The sequence below is a fragment of the Monodelphis domestica genome, chromosome 3, assembly GCF_027887165.1.
Source record: "Monodelphis domestica isolate mMonDom1 chromosome 3, mMonDom1.pri, whole genome shotgun sequence".
NCBI classification, from domain to species: domain Eukaryota; kingdom Metazoa; phylum Chordata; class Mammalia; order Didelphimorphia; family Didelphidae; genus Monodelphis; species Monodelphis domestica.
In genome coordinates, this window is record NC_077229.1 from 233,764,522 (window position 1) to 233,788,422 (window position 23,901).

General features: G+C 38.4%; 1 protein-coding gene across 3 annotated transcripts in view; it reads right to left on the bottom strand.

Moving 5' to 3' along the window:
* The window catches only part of CNDP2 (carnosine dipeptidase 2), a 39,129-nt gene extending 20,429 nt beyond the window's left edge, over nt 1–18,700 (bottom strand). Inside the window, exons 1-3 of one of the 3 annotated variants that reach the window (XM_001366113.4) lie at nt 18,564–18,700; nt 1,825–1,948; nt 884–1,027 (exon numbers count right to left, since the gene is read on the bottom strand). In XM_001366113.4, the coding sequence (XP_001366150.1) occupies nt 884–1,027; nt 1,825–1,884 (204 nt within the window). In that variant the 5' untranslated portion in view covers nt 1,885–1,948; nt 18,564–18,700. Of the gene's footprint in view, nt 1–883; nt 1,028–1,824; nt 2,021–18,337; nt 18,357–18,563 lie in introns of those variants that run through there. The other 2 variants (XM_007487795.2, XM_056823579.1) reach the window with 2 other exon arrangements.
* Between the last annotated feature and the right edge of the window lie 5,201 nt (nt 18,701–23,901).

Consider the following 23,901-nt stretch of genomic DNA (forward strand, 5'->3'; position numbering starts at 1 on the left):
AAAGATTGGTCTTGACCTTGTAGGTCTACAAATCACTATCTAAGAACACCTGGCTTTCTTAATCCAAAACATCCTGGCCAGCTAACTTCCTATCACAAACCATGAGCTCTATCTCTGGGACAAGAGACCTTGGTTTGTACTTCTAAAGAAATCCTCATGTCAACAATGACAGACCAAAAGAAGCTTTGAAGATTACCACTGGGTGAAGAGTACTCCTAACTGAAGCTGAACACTCTAATTGACACCAAGGATGTATGCTCTTGATATATTATTTTCCTTTGATCATAAGAATGTAGAAACTGTATAAATATTGGACATATATGCTCAATAAAATGGAATCCATGATCCCATTCATGGCCCCCTCAACACTGTCAACTTCTCATCCACATGGAATTTCTCTCTCCTCCCTTCTCCCCTGGAGCCGGTCTCCAGAGAGAACTAGCTCCTATCATTCTACTTTTGATGGCATGCCACTGTGGAAAAGCAGCCTAATTTCCCCATCTGTAAAGTGAAGGTATTACTTGCTGTACTCCAAGGATTCTTTGTAGCTTTAGATTTTTGTCACCAAAGGAATGGAGAAAAAAATGAGAGCAAACTAGCAATAGTTTTCCACCAAAAGGTTTAAGAGCTGTCAAGTTCTAAGAGTCCCTCAATTAAGATTCAATTATTTGTGCTTTTAAGAAAGTCCTTTTTTACATCTTACATGGTTGCAAATGTAAAATCTATATCAGATTGCTTACTATCTCAGGAAAGGGGAGGGGAGAGAAAGAGAATTTGGAACTTAAAACAAAAGAACATTAAAAGTTGTAATTAAAACATTAAAACATGTAATTGGAGAAAAAAACTTTTAAAAAGTACTTTTTGCCCATTGTTATAATCATACCTTTTGCATCCCAATATCTATTAGCTCAGTTGTCCCACCCAGTTGTTTTATATTTTCAGCTGCAACTTCCATCATTCGTTTGATTTCATCTCTTTTCTCTGGCCATGCAGAAACACTCTGGATTGCCACCCATTCTGCCAGCTTCTGTTTGTGGATGACAAACAAGCATGGATTTTGGAATGCTATTTCATAAAAGAAGAGCAGTAGCAAAATCTTACAACATTTAATATCAGTGTTGGCACTGAAAGTCTAGTCAAAACTGTTCCTTTGGGACTAAATTAACTAGAAGAATCAATAGCTCTTTTTTCTTCTATGCTTTAAACTGACCATCCTTCAAGAACTATAGCATAGCATCAATTTTGTAAAGTATATTTTAATCAAAACCCACAATTAATAGTGGGAATATAACACTAATATGGTAGAAATGAGTCCACAAAAATACTTAGTAATGCCTAAAAATATGTACACATAAGTAAAAGATCTTGAAAATATTTAATCACTTTAAGTTCTTAGAGTTCATACAAATCATCCTAGGTTTTTATCAATGCCATCTCTTCCAAAATCCAGTTCTCTAAAGTACAATCTTGTGAAACAAAACTATGGCTTCATCTTAAATATTATCTCATTAGAAGCTCCAGCTCTAAAATTCTATCATTTTTGTCTTCTAAACACAAGAACAAAGTTCACTTAAAATCAATTCCCCTTTTCACCAGTGATTAAAAACTTTGGAGCTCAATGCTTCAGGAGATTCATACTGTACAAGTAAATGGTTTCCAACATCAGTCATATCTGGTATCCTAAACTAAAAAGATTTGAAAAAAATCTGTCAACACTAGTCAGCAACACAAATTAGAGATAAATCTAAAAACTTACTAAGATAAGTCACACTTAATGCAAAGCATTAAAAAACATTTAACGAAGATTAAAGAATATTTTCTTACCTTTATGTATTGTTCCTGATTTTTATCAATATGACTAAACAGGTTGGTGAGGATCGGCATTTTCTGACTCAAGGGTGACTTTGGAAACTCAGAGAAGAAAAGACTAGTGTCCAATGCTTGAAATCTGTAACAGTAACAAAGACTGTGTAGTCTGAAGGCACTGATATCCTATCATAAAACTGCTGACTCCACCCTCCTAGGAAAAGATTACAAAAGCAAAATTACAAGGACATGAATTGCAACATCAGAAAGAAAAAATTTTTCCTTCCCGTGACACCAGAGAAGCTTTGGGAAAGTAAAAGTAAGATAAGCTAAACTCTATAACTGTTATATTTTTTTCTTGAAGAGAAAATGTAACTCAGTATGTTCAATGGCATTAGATGAAAGGTAGGTGTGGAATTTAAAAACAACAGGGATCAGGAGGAGCCCCAAATGAGCCTTAACACCACCTTGGTGATTCAGTCTTTCACAATAGCCTAGTACCAAGAAGTCAGGTGACTTACACAGGGCCATTGTTTGAGTCATAAGTTTCCCCAAATTGAAACTAGCTTTCTCTATTCACACACTTGCTAAAGAAATCATCAGCGTAAAATAATATTGTCTTTATCTTCATTCCTGTTTATATGAGATTGTTGTTCTTTTAAAAGGAAAAAAAATTCTAGTTTCTATGGAAATAACTCAATTTTGGGAGGCCTGGCAAATGAACTACATTACTAGAATCTCGGAGGAAATAGTTGGGGAGGACAGGGAGAAGAGAAAAGAGAGAGAAACACACAATAAAGATAATAACCCTATGAACTTTGGATCAAATACATGTGACTCATTCTAGAGGCAGGAAAGCAAAATACTGCACTCAAATCAAGACTGAACTAGGAAAAAGAGAAAACATTTTCAACATATGAAATAGCCGTTCAGATTCAGGTCCTCCGGGAAAATATTGCATTTTCTCAAGCAAGAGAGACTGATCAAACATTAGAAATGTAAAGTGAAAGAAAACCTCTTCCCCTGAATAAACTGCTAAACTTAAAACCAAAAACTGCTTCTGGTATTAGGACTTCTAACGCTGTAACTTCCTCTTCTCCAGCTACCCTAATTTGCTCCAACTGGGGAATTCAGATTCCTCTATCAAAACCCTGGAGTCCTGGTTGAGGAACAGCGCTGACAAACTGAGCAAATGAGCTCTGAAGTGACATTAAGTATTCTAGAATTGCAGCTGCTGCATGTGAGTATCCACTAAATCAGTCATGTTCAGAAGTGGAGTGCCAGATTAATGCCTGTGCATTGACATATTGTGGTTAAATGGCACTCTTCATATTTCAGGATTACAAAGTGATTTAAGGAGAAAGATGACTTTCTCTTGCCTCTGAAATGGATAGTGGCAGTTGTTTAAACAGACTGGGAGAGTTATCATAATACTACAGCAATTCCCAAAGGCACCTACAAGTTGCAGTTAGGATTTAGGTGACTAGGAACCAAAATTACCCAGTCTCAAGCATTCTCCTTCCCTCTCTTCAAAAACTCTCCAGAGAATGGAATATTTAAAAGTAACTCCCTGCTAATGTGAACCTGGTGTTATAGGCCCTAGCACCTATGGATCTTAAAATTATGCAGCCTTTATATAAATCAGCAAGATCTCTTCCCCAATCATAAAGTGTTTCTTTATTACTCATAAAATTTTAAAATATTACATCTCTATAAAATTGGCAGTTTACAGAGGTCTTCATGCAAAGTCTGGATAACTACATGCTGTCAAAGAGACTCTTTTTAAAATCAGAGTTGGTACAGACCAGATGTCAAACTTGGCCAATAAAAGGACTGGCCAGAACTGGATTAAAATATAATTGAGAAATAGGAATCAAAATAAAAAATATATACTACAATACAGATAATGTCAATCTGTGATTTTCTAAGTCAAGATGTGACCCACATTGATCCTGTTTCATTGATACTTCCAGTATAGACATCCTGAAAAGTTTTTTCCTTCTAAAATTCTGTGATTTTACATAATTCATTTAATCTTCATGAATTACTTTATAAAATGGACAGAAATTACAGCAAAGGAAAGTAATGAATGCTGGAGGGGATGTGGCAAAGTAGCGACATTAATTCATTGCTGGTGGAGTTGTGAACTGATCCAACCATTCTGGAGGGCAATTTGGAACTATGCCCAAAGGGCGACAAAAGAATATCTACCCTTTGACCCAGCCATAGCACTGCTGGGTCTGTACCCCAAAGAGATAATGGACACAAAGACTTGTACAAAAATATTCATAGCTGCGCTCTTTGTGGTGGCCCAAAACTGGAAAACGAGGGGATGCCCATCAATTGGGGAATGGCTGAACAAACTGTGGTATATGTTGGTGATGGAGTACTATTGTGCTAAAAGGAATAATAAAGTGGAGAAGTTCCATGGAGACTGGAACAACCTCCAGGAAGTGATGCAGAGCGAGAGGAGCAGAACCAGGAGAACATTGTACACAGAGACTAATACACTGTGGTATAATCGAACGTAATGGACTTCTCCATTAGGGGCGGTGTAATGTCCCTGAACAACTTGCAGGGATCCAGGAGAAAAAAACACCATTCATAAGCAAAGGATAAACTATGGGAGTAGAAACACTGAGGAAAAGCAACTGCCTGAATACAGAGGTTGAGGGGACATGACAGAGGATAGACTCTAAATGAACACTCTAATGCAAATACTATCAACAAAGCAATGGGTTCAAATCAAGAAAACATCTAATGCCCAGTGGACTTACGCGTCGGCTATGGGGGGTGGGGGGGAAGAAAAGAAAATGATCTATGTCTTTAACGAATAATGCTTGGAAATGATCAAATAAAATATATTAAAAAAAATAATAAAATGGACAGAAGACAATTTAGTCCCAGTTTTAAAAATTAAGAAACCAACACTTGGATAATGTGATTATGCCAGTGACTGGGAACATTTTCAAAAGAGAATGCCAGGTGCACCTCCCCCCTCCAAGAGACCAAATGTGGTGCCCCACACCTTGCTACCTCAGATAGAGGAGGGAGGAAACAATGGGGCTGCTGGGCAGGGGGGTGGTTGATGAAAAGCACATGAGGAGAGTGCCCTGAGCACTCCCCTACCCTCCCCTCCAGCTATGTGCCAGACTGTGAGCTCTGCTCCCCTCAAACCTAGCTCCTCTCCAATCCCAACACAGGAATTACCTTCACCACAAACTCAAGAGGCTGCTTTTTGCATTGTACCTCACGTGTATATGAGTCACACACTCCCCAGACAGGGGAGGGAGGAAGCATTCTATTGGGCTGCTGGGCAGTGAGTAAGGAATGTCCTCAGGCACATGGGGGGGGGGGGGGGGGGGGGGGCGCCAGAAAGGGAGAGGGGAACAGCTCTGACCTAGTCCCTCTGGCTTTCTAGTAATGAACTCTGGCCAATGACTGCAAGTGTGCCCACAGAGAATGCTCTACATGCCCTTTTTGACACCTGTGCCATAGGTTCACCATCACTGTACTAGGCCCAAGATCATATAATAAACAAGTGTTTAAAACCTGAATTTAAACCTAGGGTACAGAGAAAAACACATATTATTTAGGTAAAAAAAAAAACTTCTTATTTGATAAAATTGCTGAGAAAATCAGAAAGTAGTCTGACAAAAATTAGGTTTAGATCCTCATTTTATAACATATACCACTAGGCATTCAAAATGGAAATGGGACTTTAAGAAACAGATCATATTGTGACAAGGAAATCACTTTAAAAGACTGATATATATTAATTTAAGGTCGCCAAGGAATTCAGCTATGTAATTCCTAAATGAAAACTCAAGTCAGCCGTCAACCTTTTATAGAGTTTAATTACAAACAGGAGGAAGAAAGGAATTAGAGATATAGAGAGAGAGGGAGAGAGAAAGGGGAGAGAAGGGAATAGGGCTTAAATACCCCTTCTGTTTAGGCTGGGCCAAAAGGCCCAAGCCCTTAGATAGCTGGGGCAAAGAAAGGAGATCAGTCCCTATTACTCACGTGACCAAAATGGAGAAACAGTCTCAGAGGCCCCCACCTCCAGCTTCCTTCAGAGCAAGCTTCTCAGAGCACACTCCAACCACTCAGACAAACTCCTCAACCACCACCCCTGAGTCTTCAGACCCCTCTATCTTTAAGGAAACCATCCAAGTTCCCTCCCCTCAGTTCTCACATCTACCAATCACTGTCCATCAATTTCCCTGTGCCAATGGAGGCTCTAGCTTAACCCAGGACCGCCCAGAGGTCTCTGGCTTTGCACATGTCTGTTGAAGGTCATATTTTCAAATAATTAAATCTTTGATCCTTTGCTACAGCCCTTCCTAAATCCTGTTAACCTGAGTAGGGTAGAGATTGGAATAATGAGATTGGAATAATTAAATTTTGATCTATGTTGCAGCCCTTCCTAAATCCTGTTAGGACTGAATAGGGTGGAGATTGATTCCAAGTATCTCCATTGTATCAATTCTAAAATCAATCATGACTCAAAGAAATTCCTGTTCTATGCTTAAGCCTAGGTCAAAGTCCTTTCCATTGTTCAGCAAAAGGTTTCTGTCCTAAAGTAATCTTAAGAAGGGAGGAGGAGGAACCTCCCATGCCAATGGGGTTCACATTCCAATAGACTATCAGTAAGAAATTTTCCAAGTATGAAATTTCCCAATGGTGAAATTTCCAACATTTATAAGTCTAAGGAATTTTAAGGTTTACAATATATCTCTCACAGATACAGGTAGGCCATAAATTCAACCCAATAAGAAAAAAGACAAATTACCAAAAAAGTTAAATTTGTTTACATGAAACTGAAAAGTTTCTGCATAAACAAAATTAATGAAACTGGGATAAAAAGGGAAGTGGTAGAATGAGGAAAATCTGTACCAAATTTATGAGATAAGGATTTTGGTATCCAAGATAATATAAACAATTAACAAGTATATACATATATAAAACTAAAAACAATTGTCTAAAAAATAAATGGTCAAAAAAAATACAAAAAACCTAGCAACAACATGAAATAATACTCCAAATTATTGATAAAAGAAATGCAAATCAAAACATCTCTGAGGTTTCACCTCACATCTTACAGATTAGCAAAAATGACAAAAGATGGAAATTATCAATCTTGGCATGGTTATGGAAAGACAGGTACAATGATACATTGTGGAGCTATAATAAATCAATACAACCATTATGGAAAATAATTTGTAATTAAGTAAATAAAAATGCCCATATCCATTGACCCAAAGATTCCATTACTAAACTTTTACCCCAAGGAGGTCAAAGAATATTTACAGCAATACAAAATAATTGGAAACAAAATAGATATTCATTGATTAGGCTGGCTGATAAACTGTGGCACATGAATATAATGGAATATTATGCTGCAAGAAATAATGAATGTGACAAATATCAAGTAGCATAAACAGATCTACATGATGTAGACTATAAGCAAAATAAAGGAAAAAAATATGATTACAACAATGTAAACTGGAAGAATCCCCCCCCCCCCCACCCAATCTAAGTAATGCTACAAAAAACAAACATGATTGTACTGCATTTGGGGAAATGTTCATGCATTAAATAATCCTAAACTGTCACATAAGCCAAAAAGCCATCTTTTTAACATTAATATTCTTCCAGTGATGCTTTATGTCTACAGATCATGAAACATCACAACCTCTATAGAAATCAAAGTTATAAGTGATTCAAAGAACATTGGAAAGATTTCTAGTAGGTGTAGGGTTAGGTTGTAGCACCTTATCAAAGATGATCAACTCCAAAAAACTGGAAAACAGCATGGCAAAAATTGGGTTTAGATCAATATCTCACATACTATACTAAGATAAAGTCAAAATGGGTAAATGATTAAAATATAAAGAGTGATGATATAAATAATTTAGGAGAACTTAAGAGTAGTTTGCCTGTTAGATCTATGGGGGCTGGGCTGCATGCCCACAGAGAGTACTCTGCATGCCATCTTTGGCACCTGTACCACAGGCTCACCATCACTGGACTAGAGAAATCTTTCTAGGTGGACTGCAGGACAGTCTCTTGAGCCAAATACAATAAAGATACTTATATCGCTCCAGATAGCTAAGGAAATTTACCTAAGAAGAGGAGCTTGTTATTGAAAGTGATATATCTGGTTGTCAAATCATGTAAAGTGGGTTGTCTGCCTAGCCCTCAGCAGAGCTTTTAGATCATGATTACTGTTTTAAAAAAAATCATTTAATTAATTAATTTAGAATATTTTTCCATGGTTACATGATTCATGTCCTTTCACTTCCTTCCTCCATCCCTTCTGTAGCCTACGAGAAATTCCACTGGGTTTTACATATATCATTGTTCAAAACCTATTTCCATATTATTAATATTTGCAAAAGAGTGATTGTTTAGAGTCTATATCCCCAATCATATTCCCAATGAACCATGTAGTCAATCCTATGTTTTTCTTCTGCTTTTCTGCTCCCATAGTTCTTTCTTTGGATGTGGACAGCATTTTTTCTCCTAAATTCTTCTGGATTGTCCTAGATCATTGCATTGCTGCTAGTAGAAAAGTCTATTACATTCAATTGTGCCACAGTGTATCAGTCTCTGTGTACAGTGTTCTCCTGGTTCTGCTCCTTTCACTTTTCATCAATTTTTGGAAGTCGTTCCAGTTCACATGGAATTCCTCCAGTTCATTATTCCTTTCAGCATAATAGTATTCCATCACCCACAGATACAATTTGTTCAGTCATTCCCCAACTGAAGGGCATCCCCTCATTTTCCAATTTTTTGCCACAACAAAGAGAACAGCTATAAATATTTTTGTACATGTATTTTTCTTCATTATCTCTTTGGGGTACAAGCCCAACAGTGGTATGGCTGGATCAAAGGGCAGGCAGTCTTTTAAACTTTGGGCATAGTTCCAAATCATGATTACTCTTTTGCTGGCTCATGTACCAAACTTTTAGATGAGTATCACTTTTTATATGCCATAGTCAAAATGTTTTCTTAAAGCAAGACCACCAAAATAATTTGGAAGTAGACGTCCATGCAATTATAATTCTTTTTATATATGTAATAGATTTACTTTTCTCTTTAAAAATTAAAAGGTCAGAGGCTCTAATATGCTGCCTAAGATTAAACAAGCTGATTAACAATGAAACCTATAAACCCTGAACTGCCTGACTATAAATGGACAGACACATAGGAATGCTACTTTTCCAAGAGTTTTAAAATAAATATCTCCCCAATATTCTTTTGTTATTTTGTTAAATTTAAAATTATGGAAAAAATACTGACTCTTGAGTCAGAGGACCTGGGCTCAAAATCTTCCTCTAACACTGCATGATCTTGACCAAGTTACTAAATTTCAATGGGCCTCAGCTTACATATCTATAAAATGAGGAGGTTGACTAAATGGGCTCAGGAGTTTCTTCCAGTTTTAGAGTTATATTTCTATGAATTTAGCTTACATTTGTTTATTGACAACATTTAAATTTAGGCTCTGAGTCTCCCTATAAAACTATTAAATCAAGGATGGGAAATTCCAATTTGAAATTTCATCAAACTCATGTCCAGTTTTCTAGATTAAGCGCCTACAGGGTATTCATATACAAATACTATATACCCTTTGCATACGCATCTCAAAACTTAAAGGCATAAGGATGAGGTTAGATATTAAGTCCTTACATTAGTTTAGAGATAAGTGGAGAAGTTGGCTTGAGAAAGAATTGGAGTTTGAAACAGATCTGAGACAGTGTCAATTTCAAATGTTGACAGTGTGTGTGGGAGGCCTAAAGGTTTTTCTATGGCAGTTGCTCTCTCTGAGTGCTGGGAGCAGGTGACATCTTCTTTTCTCTCCTCAATGTCTGAAGGTAGAAGGAAGAGGAAAAAAGCCTGAAGGAGCTAAATGATTTCCTTTTTCAACTTTGGAAACACTAGTGACTGTCTATTGCTGTTTCATAGATTGTTTTATGTCTGAGAAGACCAAAGAAAAACCCAATCTTTGGTTTGGACTCTGAGTCTGCTAAGGCTCAGAGTCCTAACTTGGTTCTTGCTGAGATTCAGCCAGCTGGCCTTTGTTATTTTTATAATTTAAGAGACAGAGTTAAGAATTATATACTTTTTATAAGGATAATAGTGTTAGTTGATTGTAGAATGGGGAAAATTTGGGTTAGTCAGATCAGGAAGGATTAGTATAGCTTGTGGAAACAGGAGAAGCGGTTCCTTGCAGAACCAGGGAGTTTTATTTGGGTGCAGTTAGAATCCCTTGGTGTTAGAAATCCTTTTATATCCTTATATTCTCAATAAATAGTTTATTTTTGTGTAACAAGAGTCCTTGCACCTGGCCCTGAGAATCTCTTATGAGCTTCACTTCACTTACATAAATTGAAGATATTTTGTGAGCACAAGCAGAATATCAAATCAGTTTATATCCATAATCAATTCATTCGCTTATTATTTTTACAAAGGTCTTAGGTAAGTGCCTTCAGAATGCACTTCTTCAGGCAATCAATCAAAAAACATTTATACATTGTTTACTATGTGCCAGGCTCTGTGCTAAATGCTAGGAATACAAAAAGAGGTACAATAGTTACTTCTCTCAAGGACTTCACAATCTAATGACAGAGACAAGCAAACAAACAAATATGGACAAATAAGCTATACAGGATAAGAAGAAAATAATCAAAAGATGGAAGGCACTAGAATTTAAAGAATTGGGAGAATTCCTATAGACGATGTGATTTCAGTTGGGTCTTACGGTAGAAAGTTGGAAAGACAGGAAAGGGATAGGTTATAAAGAACATTGAATGCTGGAGGGAAGATTTTTCATTTGATCCTAGAGGTACCACACTTTAGGAAAATTACTTTGGAAAGTGAATGGAGGCTGGATTGGAAAGGGTGAGACCTAAAGCAGGGAGACCCACCCAAGCTGTTGCAAAAGTTTAGATGTGAGGCAGGAAGGGTGGTAGCTGTGAAGAGGAAACATCTGAGAGTTGCTTCAAGGGTCAAATCAAAAGTCCTGGGGAAAGACCAAATGTGGGGGATGAGGATAGTGAACAGAGATGTAAACTAAATTCAAGGAAGCTGATGAGATCACTAAGTGAAGAAGTACAAAAGGAGAAGAGGGAACAGAGCAGAACCCTGGGGGACATCAGAAGGAATGATCTGAAAGAGGACACTTTGAGCAAAGGAGAAAAAGAGCAGTTTGACAGGTAGGAAAACTAGAGAAGTGTTTCCTGAAAAGCTAGAGGAGAGTATGGAGGAGGAGAGAATCATTAATAGTGTCAAAAGTTGAAGAGATGGAAGAGAATGAGACTTGAGAAAAAGCCACTGTATGTTTTGTATGGTTTCACTTGTATAATGGATATTAAACTGCTTGCCTGAGGAAGGAAGAGAAAACAAGATTTTAATAAAAAGAATGTTAAGAACTATATACATATATTGCTGTCAATGTGTACAATGTTCTGGTTCTGCTCACTTCATCAGTTTATGTTAGTCTTTGCAGACTTTTCTGAAATCATCCTCCTTGTCATTTCTTATAGCTCCATAGTATTTCATCATAGTGTGACCCATATGTGCAATAGTGGGTGACGAATCAGAAACGACTGACTGCCTCCTGGGCAATCCTAAGCAAGGTTTTAGACAATGATTTGTCCACATAAAAAGTGGAGGAAGGCACAGGAAGTGATGCAAAAGAAAGTGTCTTTAAAAGAAATTACAATTTCCTGTGAGATGCAGTTCTTCATTCTTTGGAGTTGAGACTAGAGGAGAATCTGCTGACTGGACCCGAGACCCTGTTCCTGGTGAGGCTGTTCTTAAATCTCTTCCTTTGGACACATGGTGAGTAAAAAGGCTGACTCCTTTCCTGGATTTTCTGAAGAGACCAGCCTCAGGAAAGACCTACCTCTTGAGTGAGAGGTCCCCAGGTCCTCAGCTTTGCTGAGGCCTCTCTAGCTAAGAACTAATTCTCCCTGCCCAGGTTGAGCCAGGGGCTGGGAGTAAATTATTTAGTGCTTAGGCTAGATATTTTACCCTATCCTCTCTCTGATTTCCTACTTCATTCTTTCTATATTTTGTAAATAAATTGTAATAAATCTCTTTGGAATAAATTAAATTCCCTATTTTAAAATATAATCCAGTCCAGCCTTTTTATAAATAAACCCCTTTTTCCCCTTACAATAGTCACATACTACAATTTGTTCAGTTATTTCCCAATTGATGGACAGCCCCTCAATTTCCAATTTTTTGCTACCACAAAAAGAGCTGCAGAACATATTTTTGTACAATAGGTACTTTTCCCTTTTTTGGAACTCTTTGGGATAAAAACATAATAATAACCTGGGTTCTAAACATCTATGCCAGGAAAGCATAAACTCTGGCAAATTATATCAAACTTTGGGCACAAGCCTTGTGATGGATGTTGCCCAAAGACAAGCCTAACTAAATCTGGAGAGGCTCCTGACCAAACTGTATGCAAGTAATACATTTTTCAGCCACAGCAACTCCTAAAGATCTAATAAATTAAAACAGCTAACATTTATATAGTGCTTACTAAGTGCCAGGCACTGTACAAGGCACTTTACAAATATGATTCCATTTTATTCTCACCAGACTATAAAGGAGATGCTATTGTTATCCCCATTTTACAGTTAAGGAAAGTGAAGCAAATAGAGGTTAAGTGATTAGTCTAAAGTCACAAAGACCACCAAATATCTGAGGTCACATTTGAATTCAAGTCTTCCTGACTCTGTTCTCTACTCCCTGTATCACTTAGCTAAAGAGGGGCTACAATCTGCAAAGGTGGTATTAGAGTCATACCTATGAAATCATAGATCATTAAAGCACCCATGTATCTAAGTAAAAGAATGATGGACTTCAAAATACACAAAAGTTGTATTTTGATAGCAATTCCAAATGGGCTACAAAATACTTCATTTTTCAGAAGTCTTTTATGTGATCATTTGGGGCATTTCTCCCTGACAGGTCAAAGTTAAGAGTAGGAGAATGGGTTCATGCCTTTGTTGGACTAGTTAAAATTAAATATAACAAAGGTGGCTTTTTAGATTTAGCCAGCATTCTCTAGCAAAACTGGAAAACAAGGAATGGATTTAATTCTGGTGAATAATCTGGATCCTGGAAACTAAAAAAACTAAGTTTACTGAGCACAGATAAAGGACTAATTAACTTTAAAACTCCTCTTATGTTAAATTTGAAGGATGCAATAGATTTTGCTATGGGTGGCTGAGAAACATTTTTAAAGGTTCTAGAGACACTTAGAACATATCAATATAAACTGGGACTGGCCTTGATGTGGTTAGTGTTACCACCAGCACTGAAACAAGAGTGGAACTCTGGATCATCCTCCAGAGAGGTGTTTTGATAGGACCTCGTCAGACATTCTGATTTATCCTGACTGTGATATTAATAAAATATTTAAATTGAATGATAAAAAGGCTATGTGGCCTTAGAGCACTAGTGCCTCCTGCTGTTTGAATGGGCTTGGTTTTACCACCAGGACAAAAACAAATCTAATTAATCATTTGCTACATATTTATTTTTTCTAAGTATGCATGTGAGAAGAGGAAACCACTTCAGAATAAAAGAAACAAAAACTACAGGATTGAATGAACATAGATGCCCCTAGAAGACCTGGAAAACTATTAGTGGAAAGTTAAGCAAAGCTTCTTAAAATAATAGTTTTTCAGTTGTGACTGACTCCTCATGACCCCATTTGGTTTTTTCTTGGAAAAAGACACTGGAGTGTTTTGCCATTTCCTTCTCCAGCTCATTTTACACATGAGGAAATTGAGGCAAACAGGATTAAGTGACTTAGCCAGGGTCACACACAGGCAGTGTCTGAAGTCACATTTGAACTCAGGTCTTCCTAATTCTAGGCCCCAGCACTCTTATCCACTGTACCACATAGCTGTCCATAAGAAAACTGGAATCATAATAAATGAAGGAGTATGTAAAATATTAGGAGTGAAAAAGACCAAAAGTACAAAATATTAAAGATATTTTCATTTGGATCTAACAGGTATGGGGAATTAGTTCTCAATGTATAAATTCCCTCATCAATATAGATCAGCAACTTCTCTAATAACTTGTGCTTTTTTTAACCCTTTACCATATGTCTTGGTATCACTTCTAAGGCAGAAGAGTAGTAAGGGTTAAGCAATGGGAGTTAAGTGACTTGTCCAGGGTCACATGGCTAGGAAGTGTCTGAGGCCAGACTTGAACCCAGGACCTCCTGACTCCAAGCCTGGTACCTAACTGCCCCACAACTTAAACAGTCTTAACAGAGATGCCTGGGGCATTGAGGGATTAAGTAATTTTTCCTATAATCACAGATCCTTTATGTGTCAAAGGGAAAACTTGAACCTGTAATAGATGCTCCTCACTAGGATATTTAAGGTAGCTGAGAAAAGGCTAGAGCGATGACACCAGGAAATAGGTTAGAGGGAAAGCTAGGATTCTTACTCCTTCCCCCCACCCCACTTCCTGTCTTTCTCTCTCTCAGTTGGTCCTAACGGTTCTTCTCAATATGGTGAGTTCTTAGAAATTTCAAAAGACTACTCTCATGCTGTAGGAGTTTATTTTCTTTCTGATAGGAGTTTATTTTAAAAGAAGGAAAGTTAGGGATGGTGGGAGAAGGGGAAGAGGGAATTTATGGTCTCCTTAATCTACTATGAAATTCAATACAAGGAAGTAACGTTGATTTGTCTCTGAGGGGATATTGTTAATAACTGAGAAAGATCTTCAGAGCTATGCTCCAATCCTTTCAAATTAAGTCAACAGCCAGGAATCCAGAGTAGTTGCCTGCTATCGTCTTCTCCAAAGTTCAAGAGGGAAGTGACCAGTTTCAGATGCTGACTTTAACTGTCTCCCTGACCCGATTTTTCTTTAGAATCTTCCTTCCTTCTCTCTTTGATTGGCAGTTCCTTCAAGCTTCCATTTCCTTGCTTTGACTGCCAATCTCACTGATGTTGTAATCTCTTCCTCACAAACCCAGGCTTGATTCCAAGGCTAGCCTTCCATTCAATATTTCATGTGGCCTCTGTAGTTGGGACAGGACTTAACACTCACTGCCTAGCCCTTACCACTCTTCTGGCTTGGAACCAAGACAATCAATAGATTTTTAAGACAGGACTATGAGATGTATGAAAACATCACCCAGGGCTCACTCCTCCTTCAAGAGAAATAAAGCATAAATGGCAGAATGGGGCAGGAACTGACCAGGAGACAGGTTCCAGGGCCTCCCAGGATCAAAAAGTTCTATCTCATATACCTGACTACAATTTCCTGGATCAAGCTTCAGGTATTTTGGCACTTTATCTTGTGTAACTGAAAATGTTACCCTAAAAAAAGAACTACATTTCCCAGGAGCCCACTGCCTTCCTGTCATTTTGTATTTCCTGTAGACAAAGGATATTAGCAAGTGGGCAGTCCTCTTGGGGCTCTTTGGCTTGCAGTGAGCATGGCAGCGGTGGTAAGCTAAGCGCCAGGATTTTAAATGGGCTAATCAGTCATGGACACATGGTTTCTTTATTTTGTATCCCTTTTATTCCTTTATTTCTAATGATCATTAATAAATCTCCTAAATATAATATTTTATTGTTAAGATTTAATTTTAATTTTAACAATCTCCAATACTTTGGACATTGTTCTTTTTAAGTCAAGTAGAAAATGTTTGCTGCTGACACACTACCCAGTTAAATGCCAAGAATGCTACTGAGTCACTACTATTAAGTTCTCCAAACCATAATATGAATGACCAAGATTTTTGGTGTGGTTAAAAGAACAGGTAATTAAGTGGACCACAGATAAGCATTCAGTTCTACCTATAAGATTCTACCACAAAAATCACAACAAATTCAGCTCAATAGCTAAAATTCAATATATTAAAGCACCTGCTATGGCCATTGTAAGGAAAAAATGTTTCCAATTCCAGCCAATAGTTTTACTCTAAGCAGTGGTCATCATAAACTAATTCAGTCTTTTGAGTAATTTGTTGTTGTTTTTTAATGGTATTGGAGAAACTAGGTGGCTCAGGGGACAAAAAGAATGCCAGACCTGGAGACTGGAAATCCTAGATTCAAATTTGAGCTCAGATACTTCCTACCTATGTGATGCTTGGCATGTCACTTAACTCCAAATTACCAACCCCTTATGGCTTCTGTCTTGGAACAGATAAGTGTAACAATTCTAAGACAAAAGATAAGGTTTCTGGTTTGTTTTTTAATAGTATTACTCCCCATTTGATCAATTTACATTTAAAGTCATCTCAAAAGAACAAAGCTAACTGTTCAAAACAATGACTTTTAGAATTGCAAAAATTATTAGAAGTTATTTCTTTTCTCTATGTAAGCAATTGTCTAAATAGGAGCTAAACTTTTGGTCTTTTCAACAGTTGTTCTCAAAGTTCTGTTTTGGATAAACTTTGCCTTATATGTAAAAACAGATTAAGTATCTTATTTATCAATGTGCTCCAACTTCAAAATGACCCTGCCTACAATTACAATGCACAAAGATAATAATCAGTGCACTGCTAAACAGAATTCTCCTTCCAAAGAACTTTTAGTCTTACAACTAATCTGAATTCTTGCCTGGCGGGTCAACAGCAATTTATTCCACTTTGAACTTAGTCTTAAGTGCACCTTCCAACCCAATCTTCCTTCAGAGGAGACCTTTGACATTCTAAACAGATTTCTTTGGCTGTTATCTTATTACTATCATTAGGCACATTTGCTAGGTTGCATTTCACAAATTTCTAAGTCATCATTTCTACTTTAGTATAATCAGACTCAAAGGCATCTTAAATATACAACAATATTTAATTAAGAATTATTAACTGGCAACCAACTCACCTTTTCTGGCTACCTTCAGAGCTCACAAAGGCCTTTTAAAAAACACACAAGATGGGAGGGGCAGTGAGGTGGCACCAGGCCTAGAGTTGGGGGGTCCTGGATTCAAATATGACCTCAGACACTTTCTAGTTGTATGACTGAGCACGTTGCTTAACCTTGTTTGCCTAGCTCTTGCTCTTCAGAGTTATTACTAAGACTGTAAGTAAGGATTTAAAAACAATGTTGGGTAAAGCCAGAATTTCCTTGATGCTCTTAGCTTATCCAACCTACTGCCTTACATTTCTCCTCCCTCTTTCCTTTGTGTCTATCACCAGTGCTCAGCAGCAAGATGGCACATATTAAGTAAACTCTTAATAAATACTTATCCACTGAAATTTTTGGAAGGTTAAGTTTCTTACCTTGGAATTTAATAACCTACAATCTGGCTCCAATCTATCTTTTTCACTTTCCTTCACAAAACTCCCCTTCATGCATTCCAATTCCAGTCAAAATGAGATACTGTAAGCTCATCCCATACCAGGTTTTCTCCATGCATTAAAGGAAGCTGCCTCTTTTCTCATGTCTACACTATTAGCCCTGAAATCCTTCACCAATTCAGATCCATTTCAACTTTATTCAACACTCATTAAGCACTTTTACATGAAGTCCTATAATGGAATGTAAGAGTCAAGAAGAATGGATTCAAATACCTGATGGGACCCTGTGCAAAGTTACAATCTCAGCCTCAGTTTCTTCATCTATCAAATAGGGATAGCACCTAAAAGGATTATGACCAAATGGCAATGCTTGTAATATGCCTTGCAAAATTAAAGGGCTATGAAGTTGATTGCTATTATTAACAGAAGCAAGATGCTGTTAGGTATTAGGAATACAAAGACCAAAAAAAGAAAAAAACCTGCCATCAAGTTGGTATAGATAAGTGCACAAGAAATCTTCTCGGATGGTCTCAACAAAGGTTCAAATTTACCCAGGTGCACCATACGATGCATAAGGCAAAGACAGGATGAAAATTTTCGTTTCAAAAGCAAATTTATTTTTATTTCAAATTCAATGGACACACCTGGGCCTTCCAGTTTTAAGGGAGACACAAAAATTGTATACAACAGGGAAACTTCGACTTGGAAGTTAACCTGAATGTGATTTCTCTTATCCTTAAGCATTTCTAGAGTATGAAATTAAGTTCCATTGGGGCAGAAATGGTGCCTGGTTCAAATTTTGATCTCTGGCTCCTAGTACAACCTCCAAAGTGGAGGCTTAATTATTTTTTTTAATTGAAATGAACCTACAAAGCAGACTCCAAGGAACATGGAAAAGAAGATCCTGCGTTCATAGCACGCCCCCCATTTGATGAATAGTGGGGGTTGAGGGGAGATGAGGCATCTATTATATCTGAGGAGACATCTGGGTGCTCCTCCCACAAGGCGAACGCTGAGTCAGAGCCACCTGCCCCGCAGAGGGGTAGGGGAACCATGACCAGGTACGAGCTCCGAGATCGGGTAAAAGCCCGGGCAGCAGCTGCCATTCGTGGGATCCTTGCACGGCCGAAAATGGGGAGGTGCAAGCAGGAGCAACCCAAACGAGTAGGGGTTTGGGAGCAGGGGTTATGTCGGCGCCAGAGGCCTTACTCTACGGCCCTGGTTTCCGGGGGGTTGTACCTTCCGCAGCTTCGCTCCCCGGGGCAGGGGAGGGCATCCCAGCTCTCATCTGCCCCAGCCCCGCGGGGGCTCTGGGGCTCCTCTAGACTTAGAACCCGGGGCCACACGTAGGGGGTCACGGGCAACTCGGTGAACCCCTGCCCGGTGCACAGAGGCAGGTCCGAGCCCAGATCACTAGCCCCGGGTCAACAGTCCCACGCAAACCCCTCCCCCGAATAGCACTTACCTCTTAACGCCGTAGCCACTTCTGTACCACGTGTTCCGTTTTTTCTTTTCCTTTTTTCTCCCTTCTTTTGCCCGCCCTTTTACCTACCCGTTCCACCAATCACTATGTACTTTCTCTGTGATTGACAGCAATCCGGCCGTGATGGGGCGGGGCCTGGGGGTAACTGGGTGAGATCCGAGTTGGGTACTGAAAATGAGACTGAAGTTTACTATTTTCATAGAGCTGCTCCTGTCCGGGCTGGAAAGGATGGTGGCCCAGAGAGGACCTGCCGCTGGGAATTCCTTTACGAACTGTAATGACGACCTCGTGCGGGACCTTCCGGGGGGTGGGGGGGATGGGGAGCGTTTAGGTTAAGACTCTTCCAAAGCCTCTTAGGCAGAGTCGCTCACCGCCTTTATGAGTTTTTCTCTTTCGGAAAGTGTTTGCAGTTCACCCATCACTGGGAATATTTAAGCCATTCCTTTTGAGTATCGTTACAAATTGTTTTAGGTGTAGTAGTCTGCACGGCATTCATTCTTTGTCAGCATCTTTATCATTATACAGTCAGTTCATTGCACAGTCAAAACAAAGATTCTGTTATTGTTCAGTCGTGTTTTCTTGGCAAAGATTCTGAAGTGGTTTGCTATTTTCTTTACCGTGTCGTTTTACAGATGATGAAGCTGAGGCGACAGGGTTAAGTGAATTGCCCGGGGTCAAACATTCTGTAAGTATCTGAGGTAATATCTGAATCCGGGTCTTCCGGACTCCATTTACTAGGTTCCTGTTATCCTTACTTGCAGGGATCTGTGCTAGCACAAAAGTACTTAAACCCTGTGATCTCAGCTCTTCAAAAGTATCCACATGGGATTTATTCTTCCTCTTGCAGATTAAAAAAAGAATATATTGGGTCCCTGGGGCCAGATGGAAAACTCAAAGTGGCTCTTCTGGCAACTCAGGATTTTAGAATTAGAAGGAGCTTCAGAGATCATCTTCTAGGTGTTGGAGCACCTCTAAGAATCGTGGTTTTAAAAGCTTCAAATAAAATACATGGGATTAAAAAGGAAAGCAATTATATTTAAGTACAGTTGTCAAAATATTTTTAAAAGAAGAATTTAGTAATCTCCAGGTTATGAACTCCTGATATCGAACACTTAAATTACATAATTTGGGGAGTTTCTCCCTAATCCAGATCACAGTGGTTAAAGATAGAAGGTTATACTGAGTGAGATTTATTAACTTGTTATGGAAACCACTGTTGCTAATAACAAATTCAGATTCCTGGGGTACATATTTGGATTTTATAACAGTTCGGATCCATTTAAAGTACACAGCCAATCAGCACTAATTTTTGACATTTTAAGATAGATAAGTAAAGCATTTCACTGGAGAGGGAGTAGTAGAAAAAGAGGAACATCCATTAAGATAGAAAAGGGTAAGGGGCAGCTGGGTAGCTCAGTGGATGAGAGGCAGGCCTAGAGACAGGAGGTCCTAGGTTCAAATTTGGCTTTAGACACTTCCCAGCTGTGTGACCCTGGGCAAGTCACTTGACCCCCATTGCCTAGCCCTTACCACTCTTCTGCCTTGGAGCCAATACACAGTATTGAGGGAAAGTAAGGGTTTAAAAAAAAAAAGAGAGAAAAGGGCAGTATTTGGCATGCAACCAGAAGGACTTATTATGAGAATACAAAACCATTCCCTGTTCCAGGGCAAGAGATAAAGGAAAAGAACAAACTTTTATCATTGTAAAAAGCAAACCTTTTAGATAAAACTGTCATCTAAGAACATCTGATAGTTACAACAGCAGGATGAGGCCAATAACTTTATTACCTACTTGCATAAGGGTTGGCTACTTTCTGATATCAGGCCAAGTGGTTGGGGGATTTCGAAATTGCTAGCCTATCAATATATTGCAAAATAATTGTGGTTTTATCCCCACATAGATAAGAAGACTAAAGTCTACAAGAAAGTATGATGGGGCTGAGCCAGAATTTGAACAAATTTTCAGGCCCCAAATCTAGTACATATTTTTTATTTCATAGTAGATTATAAGCTTCATGTGGGCTTATAGGTTCTTATTTGTTTTTGTAGTCCCCAAAGGATCTAACACAGTGCTTTGAACATAGTAGGTACCTAAGAAATGTTTGATAGAAGGAAAAATAGATTCAGAAGGGGATGTATGGCGTATATAGTAGTCATAGTATAGGCCATAGAACTTTGAGAATCCTCCCAACTCCCAGTCTCAGAGAGGTTCATTAGGATGTAAGGATCCTTGAGGGATAGGAGTTCCCTGTCTCTGTTTTTTATTGTAATTGTGTCTCCAGTGTTTAACATAATGCCTGGTATTAGTAAACTCAATAAATTATTGTTGACTTGACTTTTCCATAGAGAATGAGAATCAAGGCTAGTCTTAATACCAGCCTTTTAATTTTTGCTTAAAGAGATTTTTTTGAGCCCTAACTTGTTCATTTGAAAACATTAAAAACCCCACCCCTTAGAACTTTACTATATGAGGGACAACATGCTAGGAGTCACCTGGGCCAGTACACTACTTTTACAAAGATTGAGAAGTAACCTAGACAGCTCTTTTAAAGATAAATAAATACATTGTTCTTTGCCACTTAAATTGGGCTAAAAGTATTTGGATCATATTAAGAGAGACAACCTAGATGAAAGAGGCAGAATAGTTAATTCTGCCTCTTTCATGATGTAGAACCAATACAGCTGCAGACCAGAATTCTGATTCAAATATTTATCAAGTCGAAGGACACTGTGATTGATCTACATGCCAGATTGGATATAGTATTGGATGAAATACTATACATGAAACAATGTATGTACATTAGCAGTAGGTGGGGTGCTCAGGGAGGGGTAATATCTCTGGTATGGAGGGCTTGTCATGCCCTTCTAGGGCAGCTCTCCAGCCACTGACCCTCACCTGACACCCAGCTCTCACTTGTGGCTCCTAGTAGCTGCTAGCATGCGGCAGTGGCCATACCCCGGGCAAGGGCTTCGACAGGCCGGCTAAACCTTGTGAGGGTAGCCATCGGGTCGACGTCAACCCCTGGTGAACTAGGGCTTTGCTCACCTAGCATGTGAAGACTGCTTCATCGGAACAGGCGGAAGAAACCAACAAGAAGGTTCAACGGCTGAGATGGCGACACAGCAAAGCACTGTGGAGTGCTTAGGGTGTGTTGGAGCACAAAAGACAACACGGCCATCCAATGCAGCTGAGGAAGTCTCCAGACGTAACAATTTTTCGTGCCACTGGACCCAGGCTTCCAATGCCGAGAGAGTGGGACTGTCTCTGTGCATCGACTTTTCCACTTAAATCTTCATGCACAGGTGTCTTTGTGCACAAAAACGCACAAAAACAATCATCATCCTCAGTTCGAGAGACAACCAACAACACATTAGCAGTGAGCAGTTTTTGCTTCTACTAAGGATGAACAAAAAATGTGATGGACAATTCGTGGTTCCAGAAGGCCGATTATGAAACACACTTGTGTGGGACAGGGTTGTGAACAGTGCACCCCACCACTATCATAAATTCACAAACTCAGAGTTTAGTTTATTCTTTTGAAAAAGGACACTCTTAGCTTTGGATGCTTAGGGAATGCCAAAGTATTGAATTCTAAGAACCAATTTATAAGGTTTTCTAATCATCGAAACCTTCCCCTATCTCCCTCCTATCCTTTGTTCCAATCAGACTCTGGTCATCAGAACCATGACCTGCAGGTTAGGGTTTGAAAAACAGTAAGTTCAAAGATGCAACAAGGTATACATGCAAAGGGAATATGAAACTTCTTTGATACCTTCAAGGGATAAGGGAGTTACTGAGTTGTGAATTCCCATTGGATGGAGACTTCTTGTCTCCAGAAAACCACTCAATTCCTCAAGGTCTTTGAAATTTAAAGTGAACAGGTTTTGTTTTTAGAGAAGAGGGAGTGTGACATATTTTTATTCTGAAGATTGTAAGAGGAAATACTAACTTCTATCCAGGTTCTTGAAATATTGGGGTACAGACTAAAAGGACCTAAAGAATCATTTCTTATGGGAAAGACATATCCCACTCCCACTTCTTCATCCTTTGCCACATAGGTGGTTAATTATGAATACAAAATGTTGCTTGTGCTATCAGTCATGAACATTGCCCATTGGTTTTGCTTAATTATTTTTTCTTTGTTAGAAAAGTTTTGTAGATTAAGGGAGAAATTAATAAAATCGAAAGTGATAGAACTATTGATTTAATAAATGAGACAAGAAGCTGGTACTTTGAAAAAACAAACAAAATAGACAAGGTACTGGTCAATCTAGTTAAAAAAAGGAAGGAAGAAAAGCAAATTCACAGCATTTAAGATGAAAAGGGGGACAGCACCTCCAATGAGGAGGAAATTAAGGCAATCATTAGAAATTATTTTGCCCAATTATATGGCAATAAATACACCAATTTAGGAGAAATGGATGAATATATACAAAAATACAAACTGCCTAGACTAACAGAAGAGGAAATAGAATTCCTAAATAATCCCATATCGGAAATTGAAATCCAACAAGCCATCAAAGAACTTCCTAAGAAAAAGTCCCCAGGGCCTGATGGATTCACCTGTGAATTCTATCAAACATTCAGAGAACAGTTAATCCCAATACTATACAAACTATTTGACATAATAAGCAAAGAGGGAGTTCTACCAAACTCCTTTTACGACACAAACATGGTACTGATTCCAAAACCAGGCAGGTCAAAAACAGAGAAAGAAAACTATAGGCCAATCTCCCTAATGAATATAGATGCAAAAATCTTAAATAGGATACTAGCAAAAAGACTCCAGCAAGTGATCAGAAGGATCATTCACCATGATCAAGTAGGATTCATACCAGGGATGCAGGGCTGGTTCAACATTAGGAAAACCATCCACATAATTGACCACATCAACAAGCAAACTAGCAAGAATCACATGATTATTTCAATAGATGCAGAAAAAGCCTTTGATAAAATACAACACCCATTCCTATTAAAAACACTAGAAAGCATAGGAATAGAAGGGTCATTCCTAAAAATAATAAACAGTATATATCTAAAACCAACAGCTAATATCATCTGCAATGGGGATAAACTAGATGCATTCCCAATAAGATCAGGAGTGAAACAAGGATGCCCATTATCACCTCTACTATTTGACATTGTACTAGAAACACTAGCAGTAGCAATTAGAGAAGATAAAGGAATTGAAGGCATCAAAATAGGCAAGGAGGAGACCAAGTTATCACTCTTTGCGGATGACATGATGGTCTACTTAAAGAATCCTAGAGATTCAACCAAAAAGCTAATTGAAATAATCAACAACTTTAGCAAAGTTGC